At 47.6% G+C, this 20,712-nt stretch overlaps 1 protein-coding gene across 1 annotated transcript in view; it reads left to right on the top strand.

Moving 5' to 3' along the window:
• The window catches only part of LOC105013563 (filamin-B), an 81,680-nt gene that overhangs the window by 58,601 nt on the left and 2,367 nt on the right, over positions 1 to 20,712 (top strand). The window contains exons 30-43 of the mRNA XM_034295723.1: positions 1,541 to 1,788; positions 4,625 to 4,727; positions 5,313 to 5,453; positions 8,444 to 8,572; positions 9,308 to 9,481; positions 9,576 to 9,734; positions 10,096 to 10,299; positions 11,757 to 11,909; positions 12,613 to 12,735; positions 15,150 to 15,416; positions 15,490 to 15,627; positions 15,903 to 16,018; positions 19,611 to 19,743; positions 20,319 to 20,495. Of these exons, the coding sequence (XP_034151614.1) occupies positions 1,541 to 1,788; positions 4,625 to 4,727; positions 5,313 to 5,453; positions 8,444 to 8,572; positions 9,308 to 9,481; positions 9,576 to 9,734; positions 10,096 to 10,299; positions 11,757 to 11,909; positions 12,613 to 12,735; positions 15,150 to 15,416; positions 15,490 to 15,627; positions 15,903 to 16,018; positions 19,611 to 19,743; positions 20,319 to 20,495 (2,265 nt within the window). The remainder of the gene's footprint in view (positions 1 to 1,540; positions 1,789 to 4,624; positions 4,728 to 5,312; positions 5,454 to 8,443; positions 8,573 to 9,307; positions 9,482 to 9,575; positions 9,735 to 10,095; positions 10,300 to 11,756; positions 11,910 to 12,612; positions 12,736 to 15,149; positions 15,417 to 15,489; positions 15,628 to 15,902; positions 16,019 to 19,610; positions 19,744 to 20,318; positions 20,496 to 20,712) is intronic.

The following is a 20,712-nucleotide window of genomic DNA, read 5'->3' as shown; positions in this document are numbered from 1 at the left end:
TCCACATGGTGTACCCGTTCTTACTGCTGCCCGTCCACATGGTGTACCCGTTCTTACTTCTGCCCGTCCACATGGTGTACCCGTTCTTACTGCTGCCCGTCCACATGGTGTACCCGTTCTTACTGCTGCCCGTCCACATGGTGTACCCGTTCTTACTTCTGCCCGTCCACATGGTGTACCCGTTCTTACTGCTGCCCGTCCACATGGTGTACCCGTTCTTACTTCTGCCCGTCCACATGGTGTACCCGTTCTTACTGCTGCCCGTCCACATGGTGTACCCGTTCTTACTTCTGCCCGTCCACATGGTGTACCCGTTCTTACTGCTGCCCGTCCACATGGTGTACCCGTTCTTACTGCTGCCCGTCCACATGGTGTACCCGTTCTTACTGCTGCCCGTCCACATGGTGTACCCGTTCTTACTGCTGCCCGTCCACATGGTGTACCCGTTCTTACTTCTGCCCGTCCACATGGTGTACCCGTTCTTACTTCTGCCCGTCCACATGGTGTACCCGTTCTTACTGCTGCCCGTCCACATGGTGTACCCGTTCTTACTTCTGCCCGTCCACATGGTGTACCCGTTCTTACTGCTGCCCGTCCACATGGTGTACCCGTTCTTACTGCTGCCCGTCCACATGGTGTACCCGTTCTTATTGCTGCCCGTCCACATGGTGTACCCGTTCTTACTGCTGCCCGTCCACATGGTGTATCTGCTCCCAAGAACTCCAAAACAGATAACACACACACAAAAAGATTTTCAGTTCATGGGGGAGACATCTCTATATTTCACCAAACCATGCAGTTGGATTAATTACTCTTCTCTCCTTGTTTTTTTTTTCTTGTTTTTTTTCTATATTTTTAATTTTCTTTCATGTATACATCCATGCCATGTCGTAGCAATTCTCTTGTCTATACAGCCATTTTATATTCATCCTTGAAGTGCGCAGCCTGTTCCACATGGGGCCCCACGGGCCCAAACAGGTTTTATCAAAAGGTGTTTAGAACCTTTTCCCCAATGGAGTTATTGTAAGAAAATATGTTCTCACCCTTTAGTTTTTATGTTGGGGACGGTGTATCAGTCTCACCCTTTAGTTTTTATGGCTAGAGGTCTAGATACATTCAGTACAGCCCACTGTGTCCCCCCCTCCCATATATGGTTAGTCTACGTCTCACCAGCTGCTCTGCGATCTTCAGCTTTCCAAGATAATAAAATGTCTACCGCCCTTGAGATAGCTATAGCCAAAGCAATAGCCATCTGCTGTAGGCACATCGTGAACAAGTAGGGCCAAAATACACAATGGCCTTACTAAACGACTGGATGATAGTTAGAATAAACAATATGATTTCATTGGAATAACAACATTTCTACCTCAACTTTAACTTTAACTTAACTCTAGCAACTTGAATAACTTAACTCTAATAACTCTTACTCTGGTTGAGGGAAGACATACAGAACCACTGTGCTGTAACTGGTCTGCTGTACTCTGATTGATTCTTCATTCTGTACCAATACAGTATTTATTGATTCGCCCCTAACCTTCAGGTCCAGGCATCGCCCCCATCATTGCGGTCGGAGAGGAGGTGGGCTTTGTTGTAAACGCTAAGGGTGCTGGGAAAGGCAAGGTGACGTGTATCGTGGTAACCCCGGACGGGACCGAGGTGGAGGCCGATGTCATCCAGAATGAGGATGGAACATTTGATATTTTCTACACCGCCCCAACTCCTGGGAACTATGTCATTTATGTGCGTTTTGGGGGGGAGAACGTCCCCAAGAGCCCCTTCAAAGTCCTGGTAAGACACAACTTTTTAGAACTGTACAATACAAGGTCCTGTAATACAACTTGTTTATAACTGTACAATACAAGGTCCTGAAATCTGGGTCATTCAAGATAGTTCTATGACATTTATGTAAAAACAGTTTTCTTAGCAAAATATCACAAATCATAGAATGAACCATTAGGTTCACAACAGTAATAGAACCTTGAATTATTTTCAGAGAAGTAAGAATGTTAATTAGTTGTGACTCTTTTGGTGTGTCCTTAGAACAGTCAAAATGTACTTGATACTGTTGTTATTTTTGTCTCCTGGTCCCTGTTTTTCATTGGCTACAGTATAACCCACGTCAGTCTATGATGACAGTGGCCTTAAATCATGTAGTGAAAGGAAAGACTAAGAAATTGAAAATCTTGAAAATCAGCAAGTTGTAGCCGTTGGTTAATTTGTCAGTTAACTTCAGAATTCTATTGAGTGGCGACCACTTGGGGATCGTGTGTGTGTGTGTGTGTGTGTGTGTGTGTGTGTGTGTCTGTGTGTGTGTGTGTGTCTGTCTGTGTGTGTGTGTCTGTCTGTGTGTGTGTTTATGTCTCTTTATTCCTATACATCTGTGTTTGCATGCGTGTTTGCATGTAGTCATTGATGTGCGTTGTGGTTCCCCAGGCAACTGATGAGGTTCCCATCATGATGCAGCAGTCAGCCAATCAGCAGTCAGCTGCTCCTGGAGCTGCCGGCTTCAAGCCCTGGGTAGAGTAGACTCACCTATCCCTCCCCCCTCCCTCTGTCTGTTCAACTTGGGTTTCTGGTCTGACCCCATGTTACTCTAATCACTGGCTGGTTGTTTTCAGGAAATGACTCTTCTCTTTAAATATCTGGTCCTTTCCTCCGTCAACATTGTTGCTTTGGCCTGATGCTCCATCTACTCTCTGATTGGCTGCAGGGATAAATGGAAAAATATCTCCTGACTCCTCCCCTCTACCATTCTCCCTTTTCCTCTCTCCTCTTCTGTTTTCCTCTCTCTTCCTCTCTTCCTGTCACTCTTCCTTTCTTTGTCTCCTCCTCTGCTATTTCCACTCATGACTTCCTCTCTCCTCTTTGTGACACATCTACTATACACTGTGTACCAGACTGTACAATGGGACCCAGTATACAGGTTCCACCATACAATTAGGAATTAAAAACTAGAATGGACACTGACCTTGTTACAGGGTTAAAGGTCAGCCCTTAAATGGTCAAGGAGTAATGAAATTAAATGGTGAACTTAATTTGTTTGTTAGCCAACGCAGATTTGGTGTGATCCTATTTCTCAAATTATTTGCCAATATACCTTTAATATTTATAAAATGCATTCATTGCAGTCAGCCTGTGTCTCTACACTGGCTGTGGGTGACCTGATAATGCAATGATACAATATCAATCCCTAGTAGAGACATTTATGGTTTGTTCAATACTCCGGTATTATTAAGGCTATATAAACAAAAACATTTACAAAATCTGTGTAAACTAAGTTGACTGTTCCCTTAACTGTGGAATTTCTTTTCCCAAATGAGTAAAATCATCATCTCTGTGAGACGTTTCAGTTAGACTGTTTTGGATCTCTCCCACGACCAACAGGGCTCCCGTTTCCTCCCGTTCTGGAACATGAAATCACAATGACATCACCGCCCCTCTGGTCATGTGATCTGTCTTTCTCCCCCGCAGGGTTCTAAGATCCTTTGCTTTTCCAGGTGCTGTGGGTGATCTCTCACCCTCCCCTCCACCCGCCCTCCCCTCCACCCGCCCCCCATTCCACCAACCCACCCCCTGTTACACCCTCCCCTCCACTCGCCCTCCGTCCCACCAACCCTCCACCCGCCACCCATTCCACCCTCCCCTCCACCCGCCCTCCGTTCCACCAACCCTCCACCCGCCCTCCGTTCCACCAACCCTCCACCCGCCCTCCGTTCCACCCTCCCCTCCACCCGCCCCCCGTTCCACCCTCCCCTCCACCCGCCCCCCATTCCACCAACCCTCCACCCGCCCTCCCCTCCACCCGCCCTCCCCTCCACCCGCCCTCCCCTCCACCTCCCCTCCTTTGAGAGACTCTGTTGCTGACTGCTTGATGCTTCTTTTCATTCACCACAGATTTTACCGCAGGACCAGTGAGTCAGTGACAATGTAAACCAGAACTGCAGTGAATTGCACTGTGTCCTGCTTAGCGGAGTTAGTTGAGCTGTTGCTTGCCCCTCCAGGGTTGTGGTTTTGATTCTCACGGTGGGCCAGTGTGGACATGTATGCAGTCCCTCTGTAAAACAGCATTCGCTAAATGACTTCAATGTAAATTTAACATGAAGACAGACATGCTCCTCTTCGGACAGATCAGGTACAGAAAACCTGTTGGTCACATTCTTAATAATCTAACCCCCGTCTACCCCCTCCCCCTCTGTCTGCCCCTCCCCCTCTGTCTGCCCCTCCCCCTCTGTCTGCCCCTCCCCCTCTGTCTGCCCCTCCCCCTCTGTCTGCCCCTCCTGTCTACCCCCTCCCCCTTCTGTCTGCCCCTCCCCCTCTGTCTGCCCCTCCCCCTCTGTCTGCCCCTCCCCCTCTGTCTGCCCCTCCCCCTTCTGTCTGCCCCTCCCGTCTACCCCCTCCCCCTCTGTCTACCCCCTCCCCCTCTGTCTGCCCCTCCCCCTCTGTCTGCCCCTCCCCCTCTGTCTGCCCCTCCCCCTCTGTCTGCCCCTCCTGTCTACCCCCTCCCCCTCTGTCTGCCCCTCCCCCTCTGTCTGCCCCTCCCCCTCTGTCTGCCCCTCCCCCTCTGTCTGCCCCTCCTGTCTACCCCCTCCCCCTTCTGTCTTTCTCCCTGTTGTTGCCCCCCCAGGTGACTGATGGGTCCTACGACCCGGCCCAGAGTATGAACGGAACCGGTTTCAGACCATTTGATATGGTCATACCGTTCGCCCTTCACAAGGGAGAGATCACAGGTGAGGTCACAGACAGCTGACAGACAACACAGGTAGCTCACTTCCTGTTATACACCACAGGAAACAAACCTAATTTCCTGTCTAGTTTAACAAAAAAAATATTTTTAAACCATGAGGTCAGTTTGTTCCAGTTTGTGAAAGTCAGATATGTGTTTGTGCTGATCTGTCAGCCTCAGAGGATGCACGGCTTTCATGTTTAGCTAAACATTGGAATTAGAAACTTGTTGGCGACACGATGAAATGACAGCACCAGAGTCTGTGTACACAGGAAAAAATCTCTTCACTAATCAGTCACATATGCTCCTTGTACATTCTGTATATTTCAGAGCCAATATGATTCATAAAAATATACATTTGTGAGAAAAGTATTTCAGAATTGGGAATTTACCCTCTTTGGAAACTTTGTGGGGGGGGGGGGTTCTCTGTGTGAAGGCAGAGTAAGCCAACTATTCAGACATTAGTGTCTTAATGTGGAGGTGAGGTGCGTTGTGGATCACCTCTTTAAGTTTGACATTATTACATTGGAACCCTAAATGATCTTTGAAGACTGGGTTCTTAACCTACGTTCTGCTTGTCTGTCTCTAGGTCAGGTGTACATGCCGTCTGGGAAGACCGCTCAGCCGGACATTACAGACAACAAGGATGGGACCGTCACTGTGAGATTTGCCCCCACCGAAGCCGGCCTGCATGAGATGCATATCAAGTATAACGGAACTCACATTCCAGGTTAGCGTGCACACACACACTGACGAGCACAAAATGCGCGCGCACACACACACTCTGAGACAAACACACAATGCGTCACACATGCGCACACAAACAAACAGACAGGATGATGAATATCCTGGCCCGGATTCCTGTGTATTGAAGTCATATATAGGAGGTGACAGGGAATGTGTCGGCAGGGATTTGGGAGGGAGGGAGGGAGGGGTGTCGGCAGGGAATTGGGAGGGAGGGAGGGGTGTCGGCAGGGATTGGGAGGGAGGGAGGGGAGGGGTGTCGGCAGGGTTTGGGAGGGAGGGGAGGGGTGGGGTGTCGGCAGGGTTTGGGAGGGAGGGAAGGGTGTCGGGAGGGTTTGGGAGGGAGGGAGGGGTGTCGGGAGGGTTTGGGAGGGAGGGAGGGGTGTCGGGAGGGTTTGGGAGGGAGGGAGGGAGGGGTGTCGGGAGGGTTTGGGAGGGAGGGAGGGGTGTCGGCAGGGTTTGGGAGGGAGGGAGGGGTGTCGGCAGGGTTTGGGAGGGAGGGGTGTCGGCAGGGTTTGGGAGGGAGGGAGGGGTGTCGGCAGGGTTTGGGAGGGAGGGAGGGGTGTCGGCAGGGTTTGGGAGGGAGGGAGGGGTGTCGGCAGGGTTTGGGAGGGAGGGGTGTCGGCAGGGTTTGGGAGGGAGGGGTGTCGGCAGGGTTTGGGAGGGAGGGAGGGGTGTCGGCAGGGTTTGGGAGGGAGGGAGGGGTGTCGGCAGGGTTTGGGAGGGAGGGAGGGGTGTCGGCAGGGTTTTGGGAGGGTGGGTGTGGGGGGGGGGGAGGGAGGGCGGACGTTGGGAGGGTGAGGAGAAAAGAAGTGGGCTAATCGCTCTGTGGGTGAGAGTTTGAAATCTCCTCCTTTTCAGTTATTAGAAGTCTGTGGAGGAGGATCTGTTGAGGTGGGGATTTACAGTGGTGGTGAAAACTGCTCCTGGATGAGATCACAAAGAGAGAATGTCTGGAGCTTGTCCTCAATCAGGCCGTCCCTATGCCCTAGTTAGTGCCCAGGTTTTAATCAGGTAGTTTAGGGAGCACAATGTAATTTGGAACTAGGAGTGGAGGAGTAAGGAGAGACAGAACAGCACAAACGGGCTGGTTACGTCATCTATTCCAGGAGCCTCATGTCAGAGCCTGTCTTAAAGGGAGGTCTTGTTGATCTTCATTACCAGTGGGTGGTAGTTTACTGATCTCATCCAACATGGTCCTTAAAGCACCAGCTGCCACTATCAGTCCAGGTATCAACTGAACACCTCTGGGCCCACACTTTCCACCAACAGTCTTGTATTGAGCTCATTTCTGGTGCTTTTTGTAGGTAGTTGTTTTAGTCCCTAATGCTTCCCCACTTTCCCTCTGGAGAATCCCAGCTGAAACCTGGTACAGGCTGGATCAGCATTTTCACGAAAGCTGCCAGCCCAGTCATTGGTTAGATCGGAGTGGACAATTGAACTTTGCTCCCTTGCTGGTTTGATGTCTCCCACAATTCCAAGTCAAGTGTGGTCACATGACTAACGCTGGTGGCCGAGAACTGTCACATTTAATCAACACCATGTTCTTCTCTTTTCTAACAGCCTTGGTCAGACTCCTTGTGAGGTGCATAGCTAGTTAGCAAAGTTAACTAACTTGATTATCGTTGTCCCTTGTGCAAGTACACTCAGATGCCCCAGGGTGCAGGACTACGGGGCTGTTGACTGTATTGTTGTTGCTGTTATCACCAGGCTGTTTAAATTAATGGTAGGGTGCATGCTGGGTAATAGTATGACCTCACAGCCAGGCTATAACTGAAGCTACAGAATGACTGCACGCTTCCAGTATGACAGTATTCCCAAGAGGAGCACGGCTGTTGCCTGGAGACCACATTGAGAATGTCTCTTTTTTGGAGTAGTGTCCTACCAAGGTAATAGGATGCTGTTGAGGACATGTCCTTGATGGTGTCATTCAGTCCAGGGATATCCTGTCCTCCATTAAGAACAATGGGACCTGTGTGGAACTCAACCTGCCCAACCACTGGCTGTTATTCTGTGGCTTTCTTCTCTCCCTCGTTCTCCCCTTTGTCTCTCTGTTTTTCCTGTCTCTCCTCTCTCCTTCCGTCTCTTTCTCTCTTGCTCTAGCTCTCCCATCTAAACCTCTCTCTCTCTCTCCTTACTCCCCCATTCACCCCTTTCTCTCTCTTCTCTTTCTCCTTACTCCCCCATTCACCCCTTTCTCTCTCTTCTCTCTCTCCTTACTCCCCCATTCACCCCTTTCTCTCTCTTCTCTTTCTCCTTACTCCCCCATTCACCCCTTTCTCTCTCTTCTCTTTCTCCTTACTCCCCCATTCACCCCTTTCTCTCTCTTCTCTCTCTCCTTACTCCCCCATTCACCCCTTTCTCTCTCTTCTCTCTCTCCTTACTCCCCCATTCACCCCTTTCTCTCTCTTCTCTCTCTCCTTACTCCCCCATTCACCCCTTTCTCTCTCTTCTCTCTCTCCTTACTCCCCCATTCACCCCTTTCTCTCTCTTCTTTCTCCTTACTCCCCCATTCGCCCCTTTCTCTCTCTTCTCTTTCTCCTTACTCCCCCATTCGCCCCTTTCTCTCTCTTCTCTTTCTCCTTACTCCCCCATTCGCCCCTTTCTCTCTCTTCTCTTTCTCCTTACTCCCCCATTCACCCCTTTCTCTCTCTTCTCTCTCTCCTTACCCCCCGTCTCAACACTGTGTTGCTGTATTGATGTCAGTGTTTTAAACAGGAACTCACCATGAAAACACCACCTCTGTAGTTAGGGTTGTGGTCTTTCAACTGAGCATTTTATTTCCTTCTCATTGTTCATGTCACTCCCAGCTTACTCAGCGTACCATAGCTTCTGTGGAATAAAATGGTAACGGAGTAGTTACCTGTTAGTTTTGGAGAGAAGATGAGCTTTTCTCTACTAAATGTTTAGGGTTTGCAGGTTTCTCATACAGTGTGTGGGCTCAGGTTGATGATGTCATTGTTGTGTTTCCTCCAGAGTCTCCGCTGCAGTTCTATGTAAACAATGCCAACAGTCCCAATGTAACGGCCTACGGGCCAGGCCTGGTCTACGGAGTCGCCAACAAGACCGCCATGTTTACCATCTACACAGAGGACGCTGCTGAGGGTATGACACACACACTACACACACCAGGCACACACTACACACACCAGGCACACACTACACACACCAGGCACACACTACACACACCAGGCACACACTACACACACCAGGCACACACTATACACACCACAGACACACGCACCCTCTACAGACACATGCACCCACTACACACACCAGCCACACACAACACACACCAGCCACACACAACACACACCAGCCACACACAACACACACCAGCCACACACAACACACACCAGCCACACACAACACACACCAGCCACACACAACACACACTACAGGCACACACAACACACACTACAGGCACACACAACACACACTACAGGCACACACTACAGACACTACAGGCACACACTACAGACACACACTACAGACACACACTACAGACACACACTACAGACACACACACCAGACACACACACACTACAAACACACACTACAGACACACACACCAGCCACACACAACACACACCAGCCACACACAACACACACCAGCCACACACAACACACACCAGCCACACACAACACACACTACAGACACACACAACACACACTACAGACACACACACCAGGCACACACCAGGCACACACATAATGCTATATGAATCTGTTTTTATTAACATCATTTTCTATTCACCTGCTAGTGATAATTTTTGTAGCTGATATTTGGGTGAATTGGTGTCTGGTTCAGCATTAAGCGTGTTTCTCCCTGGTATCCAGGTGGACTGGATCTAGCCATTGAAGGTCCCTCCAAGGCAGAGATCAGCTGTGTGGATAATAAGGACGGCACCTGTACTGTGACCTACCTGCCGGTTCTGCCTGGGGACTACAACATCCTGGTCAGATACAACGACAAACACATTGCCGGGAGCCCCTTCCACGCTAAGATCACAGGTAGAACAAAAGCACAACACAGGAAGGTGTGTTTTTCTCATGTTTACGGATCCAGACTGAACCGTTTCTCCCAATCCTCTGTCTGTGTCTGCAGAGGACAATCTGCGTCGCTCCCAGGTCAAACTGGGGTCCGCGGCTGACTTTGCTCTGGACATTGCTGAAACAGATCTGTCGTTACTAACTGCCAGTATCAAAGCTCCCTCTGGCCGCGACGAACCATGCCTGCTCAAGAGACAGGCTAACGGCCACATCGGTGAGATGGATATCTGGATGATACAGACTAGCATTCTGGGGATGTTCTGTAGTAGATGTAGTTTAACATGCAGTCTCAGTCTGGTTAGAGGGCTGATTGTTCTTGATGAATTACTAGTGTCAACTGACCATGTTATTGTGTTTAAGTCAGTGGGTGGGGCTGGTCTGAAGCGGTTGTTTGTTCATGGTGGGTTCTCAAGGTGTGTCGTGTTTGCTTTTAGAATCACTTTGTAGAGGCTGGCAGGTATAGCTGACATGTCTGCTATACATGGTTAACATTATATATTGGGTGTGACACGAATCACCCGGGATCGATTTGTCAAGTAGGATTATTTCATATTACTAACCACCCCCCCGCCCAGGTATTTCCTTCATTCCGAGGGAGGTCGGAGAGCACCTGGTGAGCATCAAGAAGAACGGCCGCCATGTTGCCAACAGCCCCATCAGCATCATGGTGGTCCAGTCTGAGATCGGCGACGCATCAAAGGTCAAGGTTTACGGGCCAGGCCTGGTGGAGGGACGCACCTTCGAGATGTCCGACTTCGTGGTCGATACACGGGAAGCAGGTGAGCCTGACACCGTATTTCCTCGTGAAGTAACTGATGGTCCATGTTGGTGTGTAATTTAAATGTATGCTAGTAATGGTCAGCCCCAGTACCGGCCCAGACAAAACCACGTTCACGCCCATGTTCAGAACTGGCCGTGTTCTGCCTGCGGACCTGATGGGACCGTAGCTGGTTATCATGGGTAGTTGGGAGTTATATAATTTGATTCTGCCTACTTCTCATGATGTTGAAGGAACTTTATTTAATTGGACTTAAATGTTACTTATGCAAATGTGTTGAGAGATTTACCCCCTGAACCCCAGGGAGGGTCCCATCCATGTACCTTTAACCCTCATTTACCCCCCCCCACACACACACACACACTCACACGCGCATGCATACAAACATATATATGTATATATGTGTGTGTGTGTGTGTGTGTGTGTGTGTGTATATATATGCGCCTCTGGTCAGTGGTGACCCATGGCCTCTGGTCAGTGGTGACCCATGGCCTCTGGTCAGTGGTGACCCATGGCCTCTGGTCAGTGGTGACCCATGGCCTCTGGTCAGTGGTGACCCATGGCCTCTGGTCAGTGGTGACCCATGGCCTCTGGTCAGTGGTGACCCATGGCCTCTGGTCAGTGGTGACCCATGGCCTCTGGTCAGTGGTGACCCATGGCCTCTGGTCAGTGGTGACCCATGGCCTCTGGTCAGTGGTGACCCATGGCCTCTGGTCAGTGGTGACCCATGGCCTCTGGTCAGTGGTGACCCATGGCCTCTGGTCAGTGGTGACCCATGGCCTCTGGTCAGTGGTGACCCATGGCCTCTGGTCAGTGGTGACCCATGGCCTCTGGTCAGTGGTGACCCATGGCCTCTGGTCAGTGGTGACCCATGGCCTCTGGTCAGCGGTGACCCATGGCATCTGTGTGAGGTTTCTGTCTGGGATAATGTGAGAAAAGAATTTCAGCCAAAACATCTGGTTGTTTTATGGTTAATTTAATGTAATGTTGCAATGCTGTGTAATTACATGGGATTCGGATGATCTCCAACCAGGCTGGATACGGGAAGAGAAATTAACTTAATGTAGAACCCCAAAAATAAATGACTCAGTGTGGGAAACCCTCCATTGGTCTTTAATTAGCTCCTGTTATTATAATTTTTTTGGCTCAAATGTCAACAGAATACTGTGTGTGGCTTCTAAATCCTGTTTTTCACAAACACTCTTTGTTTATAGGATTCCATCTCCCATCAAATAACTTTTTAATATTGGCTTTGTGTAAAACATTGTTGTATTTAGCGATATAAAGACCACAATAGTTTCCCAGCCATTCTGAAACCGACCAGTCCAGAGTGCATTCCTCCTGCGGTGCCTTTTTCACCAAACCCGGCTGGGTAAAGCCTTCCGGTATTCCTCAGTCTGCTCCGACTGACCCATGGAGGGCTGACATTTTAAGCCCTGACGCCATTGTTCTCCCCAGGCTACGGAGGTCTGGCCCTGTCCATCGAGGGCCCCAGTAAGGTGGACATCCAGACGCAGGACGTGGAGGACGGGACGTGTGGTGTCTCCTACTGCCCCACAGAACCAGGCTCCTACATCGTCTCCATCCGCTTTGCTGACCAACACGTACCAGGTAACCGGCTGGTAAAGCTCAACACGTACCAGGTAACCTTCTGGTAAAGCTCAACACGTACCAGGTAACCGGCTGGTAAAGCTCAACACGTACCAGGTAACCGGCTGGTAAAGCTCAACACGTACCAGGTAACCTTCTGGTAAAGCTCAACACGTACCAGGTAACCTTCTGGTAAAGCTCAACACGTACCAGGTAACCGGCTGGTAAAGCTCAACACGTACCAGGTAACCTTCTGGTAAAGCTCAACACGTACCAGGTAACCGGCTGGTAAAGCTCAACACGTACCAGGTAACCTTCTGGTAAAGCTCAACACGTACCAGGTAACCTTCTGGTAAAGCTCAACACGTACCAGGTAACCTTCTGGTAAAGCTCAACACGTACCAGGTAACCTTCTGGTAAAGCTCAACACGTACCAGGTAACCGGCTGGTAAAGCTCAACACGTACCAGGTAACCTTCTGGTAAAGCTCAACACGTACCAGGTAACCGGCTGGTAAAGCTCAACACGTACCAGGTAACCGGCTGGTAAAGCTCAACACGTACCAGGTAACCGGCTGGTAAAGCATCACGCTCAGAAAACCCCCCCAAGCTGCTTTCAGGAACTATTTAAATATGACTGAGCTTATCTGGAAAATGGCAGCCTAAAGAAAGCTAATTTCCATAGTTTCTAGTCCTGGATGACAGTGTGGGGATGTGTGTCCACAGGAAGTCCATTTACAGTGAAGGTGACGGGAGAAGGACGAATCAGAGAGAGCATCACCAGACGCCAGAGGGCAGCATCCATCGCCACTGTGGGGAGTGTCTGTGACCTCAGCCTCAAGATCCCAGGTAGGGAATAATGGACACCAACCGTGTACTACACATGGAATAGTGTGTCATAGGAGTGTACTACACAGGGAATAGTGTGTCATAGGAGTGTACTACACATGGAATAGTGTGTCATAGGAGTGTACTACACAGGGAATAGTGTGTCATAGTAGTGTATTATGTCTCCCGCTCTGTTTTGTCTGGTCTCTAAACCTAGTTCCTCCAGTACTCTGAACCTGGCAACATGGCCTCTTCTAACAGCATTTGTTATGGAGAAGTACAGGTGGTATGGTCCTTTTAGTTGAAGAAGTTTAAGAAATGCGTATCTGCAATTTGACAGCAGAGTACAGTGAATCACATTTAAAGTGACTTATTTTTTTGTGGTGAATCTTTCATTTTCCATGGCTGTACAAAGCAGAATTATTAAGTTAGCCAGCTAACTTACCAAACTATTTTGAAATTACTTTCACCACGATTATTTTAAGATTAACTTAAAATGGGCTTGATGTAGTTGACTTACAGTTTAGTAATTTGACGCAATTTATCAGATGCAGTTACCCGGAGTTTCATAAAGCAGAACCTCACTAATTAGTGATGGTTGCAGTACACAGCTCTGAAGTTGTAAATACCAGCTAACATGATTACAACCAACACAGCTTGTTTTGAGACAGTAAGGACTCCGTTTCGTCTGTTAGAACTGAAACCATATTGACAGAATTATAAGGCAGTTGAATAAAGTACATAAATAAAGTATATATAATACATACATGGATACATTCATACACACACACACGTATGTATATATAATAATAAACATACATTCAAGATTGTGTCAACAAAACATCAAATGCTGTCATTTCCCTTAACTGTTGTTATTCGACACACCCATTAACCCTTTGGGGGGGGGGGGGGTGTTTTGTTTGGAAATGTCACTTGGCAACCAAGTCAGAGCCCTTGAGTTCAAAGTCTGCCAGCTAGATGTCTGTCTGTCAGAGTTTTTAAAGCCTGCCAGCTTGATATGTCCTTTTTATTTAATCTGTCAATCTGTCCACTGGTCTTTGATTGGACATATGTCTTCGTAGGAGGAGAGAAGCTGGCCAAGATGAGAAAGGTCACTTGAAAGATGTGGGAGGCAGTAACTGAAAGGTTTCTACCCCTGAACCTGTCAGGGGAAACATCTGTTATTCTGTCCCTGAACAAGGCAGTTCACAAGCTTCAGCTTGTCCATTATGTGGTTTTAGAACAAACTGACCTGACAGCATCTTCTACAGGTCTTTTAGTTTTCATAATTTTCTATTTCCTTGATACTGGCTATTTTCTTTCTATTTCCTCAATGGGACAGTCTATTTCCTGTCTAGTTCCTGTATATTTCCATGATGAATCCTCTGTCTCTGGATTGTTTCTCCTCCTCCTACCTATCTCTCTTTTTCTCCTCCTCCTACCTATCTCTCTTTTTCTCCTCCTCCTACCTATCTCTCTCTTTCTCCTCCTCCTCTCCTCCAGTGACTTGGTTCATCCTGGCCCTGTCCCAGGAACTCCTCTCTGGTGTTTCTCCTGTGTGTCGCTCGCGCTGCTCTGTCTGGCTGGGGGGCCGAGGAGGTGGCCTGTCCCCCAGGGCTGCCGGAGGGCCTCAAGGCAGGGTGGTGTCCAGGTTGTCTGGCCTGTTTCTGGGCAGGGCCCGGGGCTGCTGGAGGACCTCTGGGGCCACCGTGGTACTAGGCAGGGCCTCCCGTGCTATTCCCCTGATAGGGTGCAGGGCGGAGGGCACGTGGAGTGCAGCCACCCCCCTGGCCAGGCCCACTGGGCTGGAGGGTGCGTTGATAGGCCTGGGATGTAGAGCAGCGAGGTTGGCAGAATGAACGCACGTCATCTTCAAAAACCTCACATGCATGCTTCTGTTTTGTTTGTGTCTGTTTCTGTTCTGGTTCTGTTTGATCTTCCATTGTACAAGCACTTTTAAGGTTTTCACGTCTTTCTTTTAAAGCTACAATTCAAAATACTTCTCTTTCATGACATCATGCATTGCTTTGTCACTTAAAGGAAACACCAGCAGCGAGATTTGTTACCCTTTTCCATGAGGAAAGGACTTCCAGAGTAGAGAACAAACAACATCAACATAATCCATATTTATATCTTATATTTTCACCTAGTCACGCTTTTTTACAATACTGTAAGATAACATTTGAAATGCTTTTCAGGTGTATAATTTCGAAAATTTGCAGATTTTCTAGTTTTTTTTATTTTGTTTATTGTTTAGCAACGTCAACACATTTTCAATTAACTCTGTTAGAGAGAGAGAGGAGACAGTTGTGTGATATGTAAACTCCTCTAGTCCATCTGATGTAAATCAAATGTACAGCCAGTCTACTCGTTGTTTCCTGTGTCTGTCCCTCTGTTTGTCTGTCTGACCCTCTGTCTGTCTGTCCCTCCATCAGATATAGACATCCATGATGTGTCGGCCCAGGTGACCAGTCCCTCCGGAACCACAGAGAAGGCCGACATGGAGGCGGTCGGACCTAACACCTACTGTGTGCGCTTTGTACCGCACGAGATGGGCGTGCACAGTGTGGCTGTGAAGTACAGGGGCCAGCACGTCCCGGGGAGTCCTTTCCAGTTCACCGTGGGGCCCCTGGGAGAGGGAGGTCCCGGGAAGGTCCGTGCTGGTGGGCCCGGCCTGGAGAAGGCTGAGTGTGGAGTCCCAGGTAGACATACAGGCATGAACATGTATCTCTAGTCAGTACACTGTGTCTCTGTGTAATAAATGTGTCCCCGTAGCGGAGTTCAGCATCTGGACGCGGGAGGCTGGTGCTGGGGGGCTGTCCATCGCTGTAGAGGGGCCCAGCAGAGCTGAGATCTCCTTCGAGGACCGGAAGGACGGGTCCTGTGGCGTCTCCTACATAGCTCAGGAGCCAGGTAGGGACCCACTCGGGCGCCAGGTATTTTGTGTAAACGTTGGCTGGTTGGTGTAATGGCGGAAATGAAGTTCTCCATTAGTAGACATCATTTCGGTTAAAATTCTATCAATAGTAAAATAAGCCATCATGCCAAGTCAGCACTAGTAGGACAAGTAAGTTAAGTGTTGTTGTAACAAAATGTTATGCTGCTCCTTCTCGGGTCTTTGGATAAACTAATCCACAGCCCTATGCTGATGAAAGCCAACAACCTACCCACTGTATGTTTGTTTCCAGGTGACTATGAGGTGTCGGTGAAGTTCAATGACCAACACATCCCTGACAGCCCCTACCTGGTGCCTGTCGTTGCGCCCACGGACGACGCTCGCCGACTCACTGTTGCTAGTCTTCAGGTGAGACACGAGGAAACACGTTCACACCAGACCACCATGTCCGCAGCTATTTAGAGATGGTGACGTAACACAGACAGACTCACTACCAGTCCAATGAGCTGACAGGAACAGAGCTACCAGTCCAATGAGCTGACAGGAACAGAGCACATTCACTACCAGTCCAATGAGCTGACAGGAACAGAGCACATTCACTACCAGTCCAATGAGCTGACAGGAACAGAGCACATTCACTACCAGTCCAATGAGCTGACAGGAACAGAGCACATTCACTACCAGTCCAATGAGCTGACAGGAACAGAGCACATTCACTACCAGTCCAATGAGCTGACAGGAACGGAGCACATTCACTACCAGTCCAATGAGCTGACAGGAACGGAGCACATTCAGTCCTTTTCAACCTTTCCTTGAGCCCTTTAAAAATAGATTTGTATCTTAACTGGACTTAGTTTGTACGATAAACTTCAAGGGGTAACTGCACGATATCAGTCAGTTATGTAGCGGTACTTCTGTCCATAAATGATTCTATCTTGTATCAGATTGAGTAATTGGTTTTTAATGGGAATAATTATTAAACCCTGTTTCTAAGCTCCACTCCCATATATAAATGAGGCAGCACTAAAATGACAGAAGCTCTGGACAGAAGCTATGTGGGCCAGAAACACCAGATGTCATATCTTAATTTGAGCCAGTTTCACACATCAGGAAAATGACCTGTATCAACAGGGAATGTCCAATTATGTGGATTATAATGAATGGAAAGATGCTGTTTGCTACAGCAAATAAAGTCTGACATTTTAAAGTCGAAATGAATGATACGTTTGAATCCTTCTGCATTTCTGCTGTGCAGGAGAAGTATATTCATCAACAGACTGCTCAGTTTTAAGATACAGCATGTGTTAACTTTGTTCCACATAGACAAACTGTCAGGGCGTTTCTTTTTGGCACCGGCTCGCCTGGTGGCCTCTGCTGGGTGATAAATGTACACATTAAAATAGTTGAGGACAGTCAATCATAGGAACGGTTTGGACTGGACCAATGGGCCTTGGCTGCAAATGACCGACAGTGTCACTGAGAACCTTGAAAGCAAAGTTCCTGTTGACTCTAGGCAGTGACATTCAGACACAATACAGAATAATGCTGAACAGCATTGACCTTACAAAGAGAAGAGAAACTGTAAATGGATAGTTATTGCATATCAATCGAACACTTTAAATAGATAGCTCCTATAACAATCTCTTAGATCAACACATAGCCCTTTAAATAGTCCCCATAACAAGCTCTTATGAATGAACATGGAACTCTTTAAATAGTCCTCTCTCACAAGCTGTTATGAATGAACATGGAACTCTTTAAATAGTCCTCTGTCACAAGCTGTTATGAATGAACATGGAACTCTTTAAATAGTCCTCTGTCACAAGCTGTTATAAATGAACATGGAACTCTTTAAATAGTCCTCTGTAACAAGCGGTGTCAGATCAACAGAGCCTGTGCCTGATTTGCTGCTGTAGCCTAGCTTGTTGTGAATAGCTGTGGGACATTCTGGTGTGGAACTCCACTGTGTTTCTCTTGTTTCATTTAAAGGCTTCCAACAGGTTCAGCAACATTCAAACTCTCTGATTGGCTGGCTAAAGCAGAGAGAGGAAGACCCGCCCTCCTCATACCTGTAGATCCCTTACCTTTAGTCTTCTAGAAACTTCAGTCCCTTTGATCTAGTTGTATCCCCTGTACCCCTATGGAGCCAAATTGGGCTCAAATGTATTGACTAAGAGAAGAAGAACGTAACTTAAATATTTTTTGAAAATAAAAGCAAGGTTAACAAAAATATTTCACTGTATGAAAAAATGTATTCAAAACATGGTAAAATTGTATGCTTCAGTCATTAAATAGATGTTTGCGTCTGATCTTTCAAACATGTGTTTGTCACATTCACTTCTTGCGATTACAATTTCTTCCCACCTTCGTTCCAGTTATGTTTTGTCAAAACCAAGTTTTGAGCCTCTATTGGCATGGATGCAGGGCTTTATCTGGGCATTGAATTATCAATATTAGCCTTTCCATGCACTGCTTTTCCAATGCAGTATGTGGAGAGAAGTTAAAGAATTGTATAAGCTAGGCTAAATGTGTACATTTAAACAGAACAACAAACGTATTCACAGGTTGCATCAATGTCACTTTTACCACGTTTGAATACATTTTTTTCATACGATTGTATTCAGTTTTTTCATACAATGAAATATTTTTTATTAACCTTGCTTTTTTTTTATATATATATATATATTTCAGTTGTTTGTCGTTTCTTAGAGTCAATACATTGAGCTCAGTGTTTCTCCATATAAACCCCCTTCTCCTAAACAAACCAGTAGATGTACTGTCTGCTAAATCCATGAGGGCCCCGGTCTTCCCCTCTCCACTTTAGCTGACCCCAAGGTGAGCTCTGGTTAAGCCACAGTGCTGCTTACTCAGTCTGATGTGACAATGCAAGGCCTTGCAGTCTGAAAGGGACAGCTGTTCATCCCTTGATGTTGAATGGGCTTTGAATGACAGCTGGGAACCGTAAAACAAGCTTTGTGCGTTCTATTTTCAGGCTGATGGATAGTACCTTGTTCTTGATTTGCACTACATGGACAAAAGTATGTGGACAATTTAGCGCATTTGGCTTCTTTAGCCACACCCATTGCTGACAGGAATACAATTGGGTTGCCACGTTAAACTCATCTGTCCACCGTTGTAAAACCTACTGAAGAGTTCCAGGCTGCCTCTACTGAAGAGTTCCAGGCTGCCTCTACTGAAGAGTTCCAGGCTGCCCATTGGAAGCAATGTCTGCACAATAACTGTCTGTCAGAAGCTTTGTTGAATGGGTTTCCGTGGCTGATTCACCAAACCAAGAGCGATGCCAAGCGTCAACTGGAGTGGTGTAATGATTCTCTGGCAGTCTCAGTTTGGTGGATGCCAGTAGAATGCTACCTGCCCAAAGAGTTTGGTGGAGGAGGTATAAATGTCATGGTTCTTCTAAGACAAATACCGCTACAATTACATTCTAGACCATTATGTGCTTTTAAACTTTGTACAGTTTGGGGAAACCCCTTTCCTGTTTCAGCATGACTGTGCCAACATGCACAAAGTGAGGTCCATAGAAATGCGTTGTGAATCGGTGTGGAAGAACTTGATTGGCCGGCACAGAACCCTAACCTCAATCCCTTAAAACGCCTTCAGGATGAATTGGAATGTAGACTGAGTTTAGGCAAATCCCCCTGACCAACCACTCCTGTGGTTGAATGGAAATCAATATCCAATATAACGCCTTCCAAGAAGAGGGGAATCTTTTATAGCAGCAAGAACTCAATATTAATGCCCAGGAAGTGTCCAAATACTTTTAGCCATGTAGTATAAAATGGTCACGGTACAGTGATTTAGAAAATGGTTACGGTAATGATACGTAAAAAGGTCATGTATAAGGCTGAAGTTGCATTGAATCGGAAGTTGCAGTATTGACTGACTAATCGGATTTGAGAATATAGGTTTTCCCCTCTAATTGGATGTGTAGATTATATGGGAGGGGCTTTGCTAACCTGTGTTGATTGGGTACATCCAGGAGTCAGGCCTCAAGGTCAACCAGCCAGCCTCCTTTGCAGTGCTTCTGAACGGTGCCAAGGGAAAGATGGATGCCATGGTCCACTCCCCATCCGGAGCCCTGGAGGAGTGTGCCGTGACCGAGTTAGAGCCCGGTAAGACATGGGAGCTGACATTTAAGGGTTACGGGAAGACTCATTTTGATATCCTTTGCTTCTAATTCTGTTCTGGCAAGTTACATCAGATCTAGCCAATGCTCCTAGACTCTAGGCCTGTGGTATTCAACTCAGACCCTCCAAGCCAGATCCACTCCACTTTTTAACCCTGTGTTCAAGTACTTTTTTCTACCTGGGGCACCAGATGGGTGCAATTAATGATGAGGTAGAACAGAAAACCAGCAGGCTCTGGAGCACATAGGGTAAGAGTTGAATTCCCCTGCCCTAGCCTACCTGACACCTATGTCAGGCATTTATGTTTGTTCTACATGACATATTTCTATGTTAACATTCCAGAAGGTAAGCTGGCTGTGATCTCTGACGGGAGATGTGACGCTAGAAGGGACCTGATGGAGGAGAGATCTCATCTGATGACAATTTAAAATGCATAACACCCTTTAGTAGATGCACATACCAACTCTCCCGGATAGAAACTCCATATAGTCCAATCCTCCATAATCTGCTGTTGATGTGTCGATTGTCTCACCGGTCTTGCTTCTACCCTCCCCATCTAGAGAAGTACGCAGTTCGGTTCATCCCACGTGAGAACGGGCTCCACTGCATTGATGTGAAGTTCAACGGCAGCCACATCCCTGGCAGCCCATTCCAGGTGAGGGTGGGGGAGCCCGGGCAGAGCGGAGACCCCAGCCTGGTCACCGCCCATGGAGCTGGACTAGAGAGAGGAATCACAGGTGACCTCCCTGTCACCTTACTAAAACCTGAACACAATCTTACCATGACTTTACGTGACCTCATTATAACCATACCATGACTTAATTGTGACATTACCAGCTAACAATGACAAAATACATTACTTTAGTATGACAGTAATAGCTTGTATTTTGTCAGATAGACAGGTATATATGTTCTGTTTCGCCAGATAGACAGGTTCATATCTTCTGTTTTGTC

Source organism: Esox lucius, chromosome 2 (assembly GCF_011004845.1).
Source record: "Esox lucius isolate fEsoLuc1 chromosome 2, fEsoLuc1.pri, whole genome shotgun sequence".
In the NCBI taxonomy this organism is placed as follows: Eukaryota; Metazoa; Chordata; class Actinopteri; order Esociformes; family Esocidae; genus Esox; species Esox lucius.
Note: the sequence above shows the minus strand (reverse complement) of the source record. Positions and strands in the feature narration are given on the sequence as shown.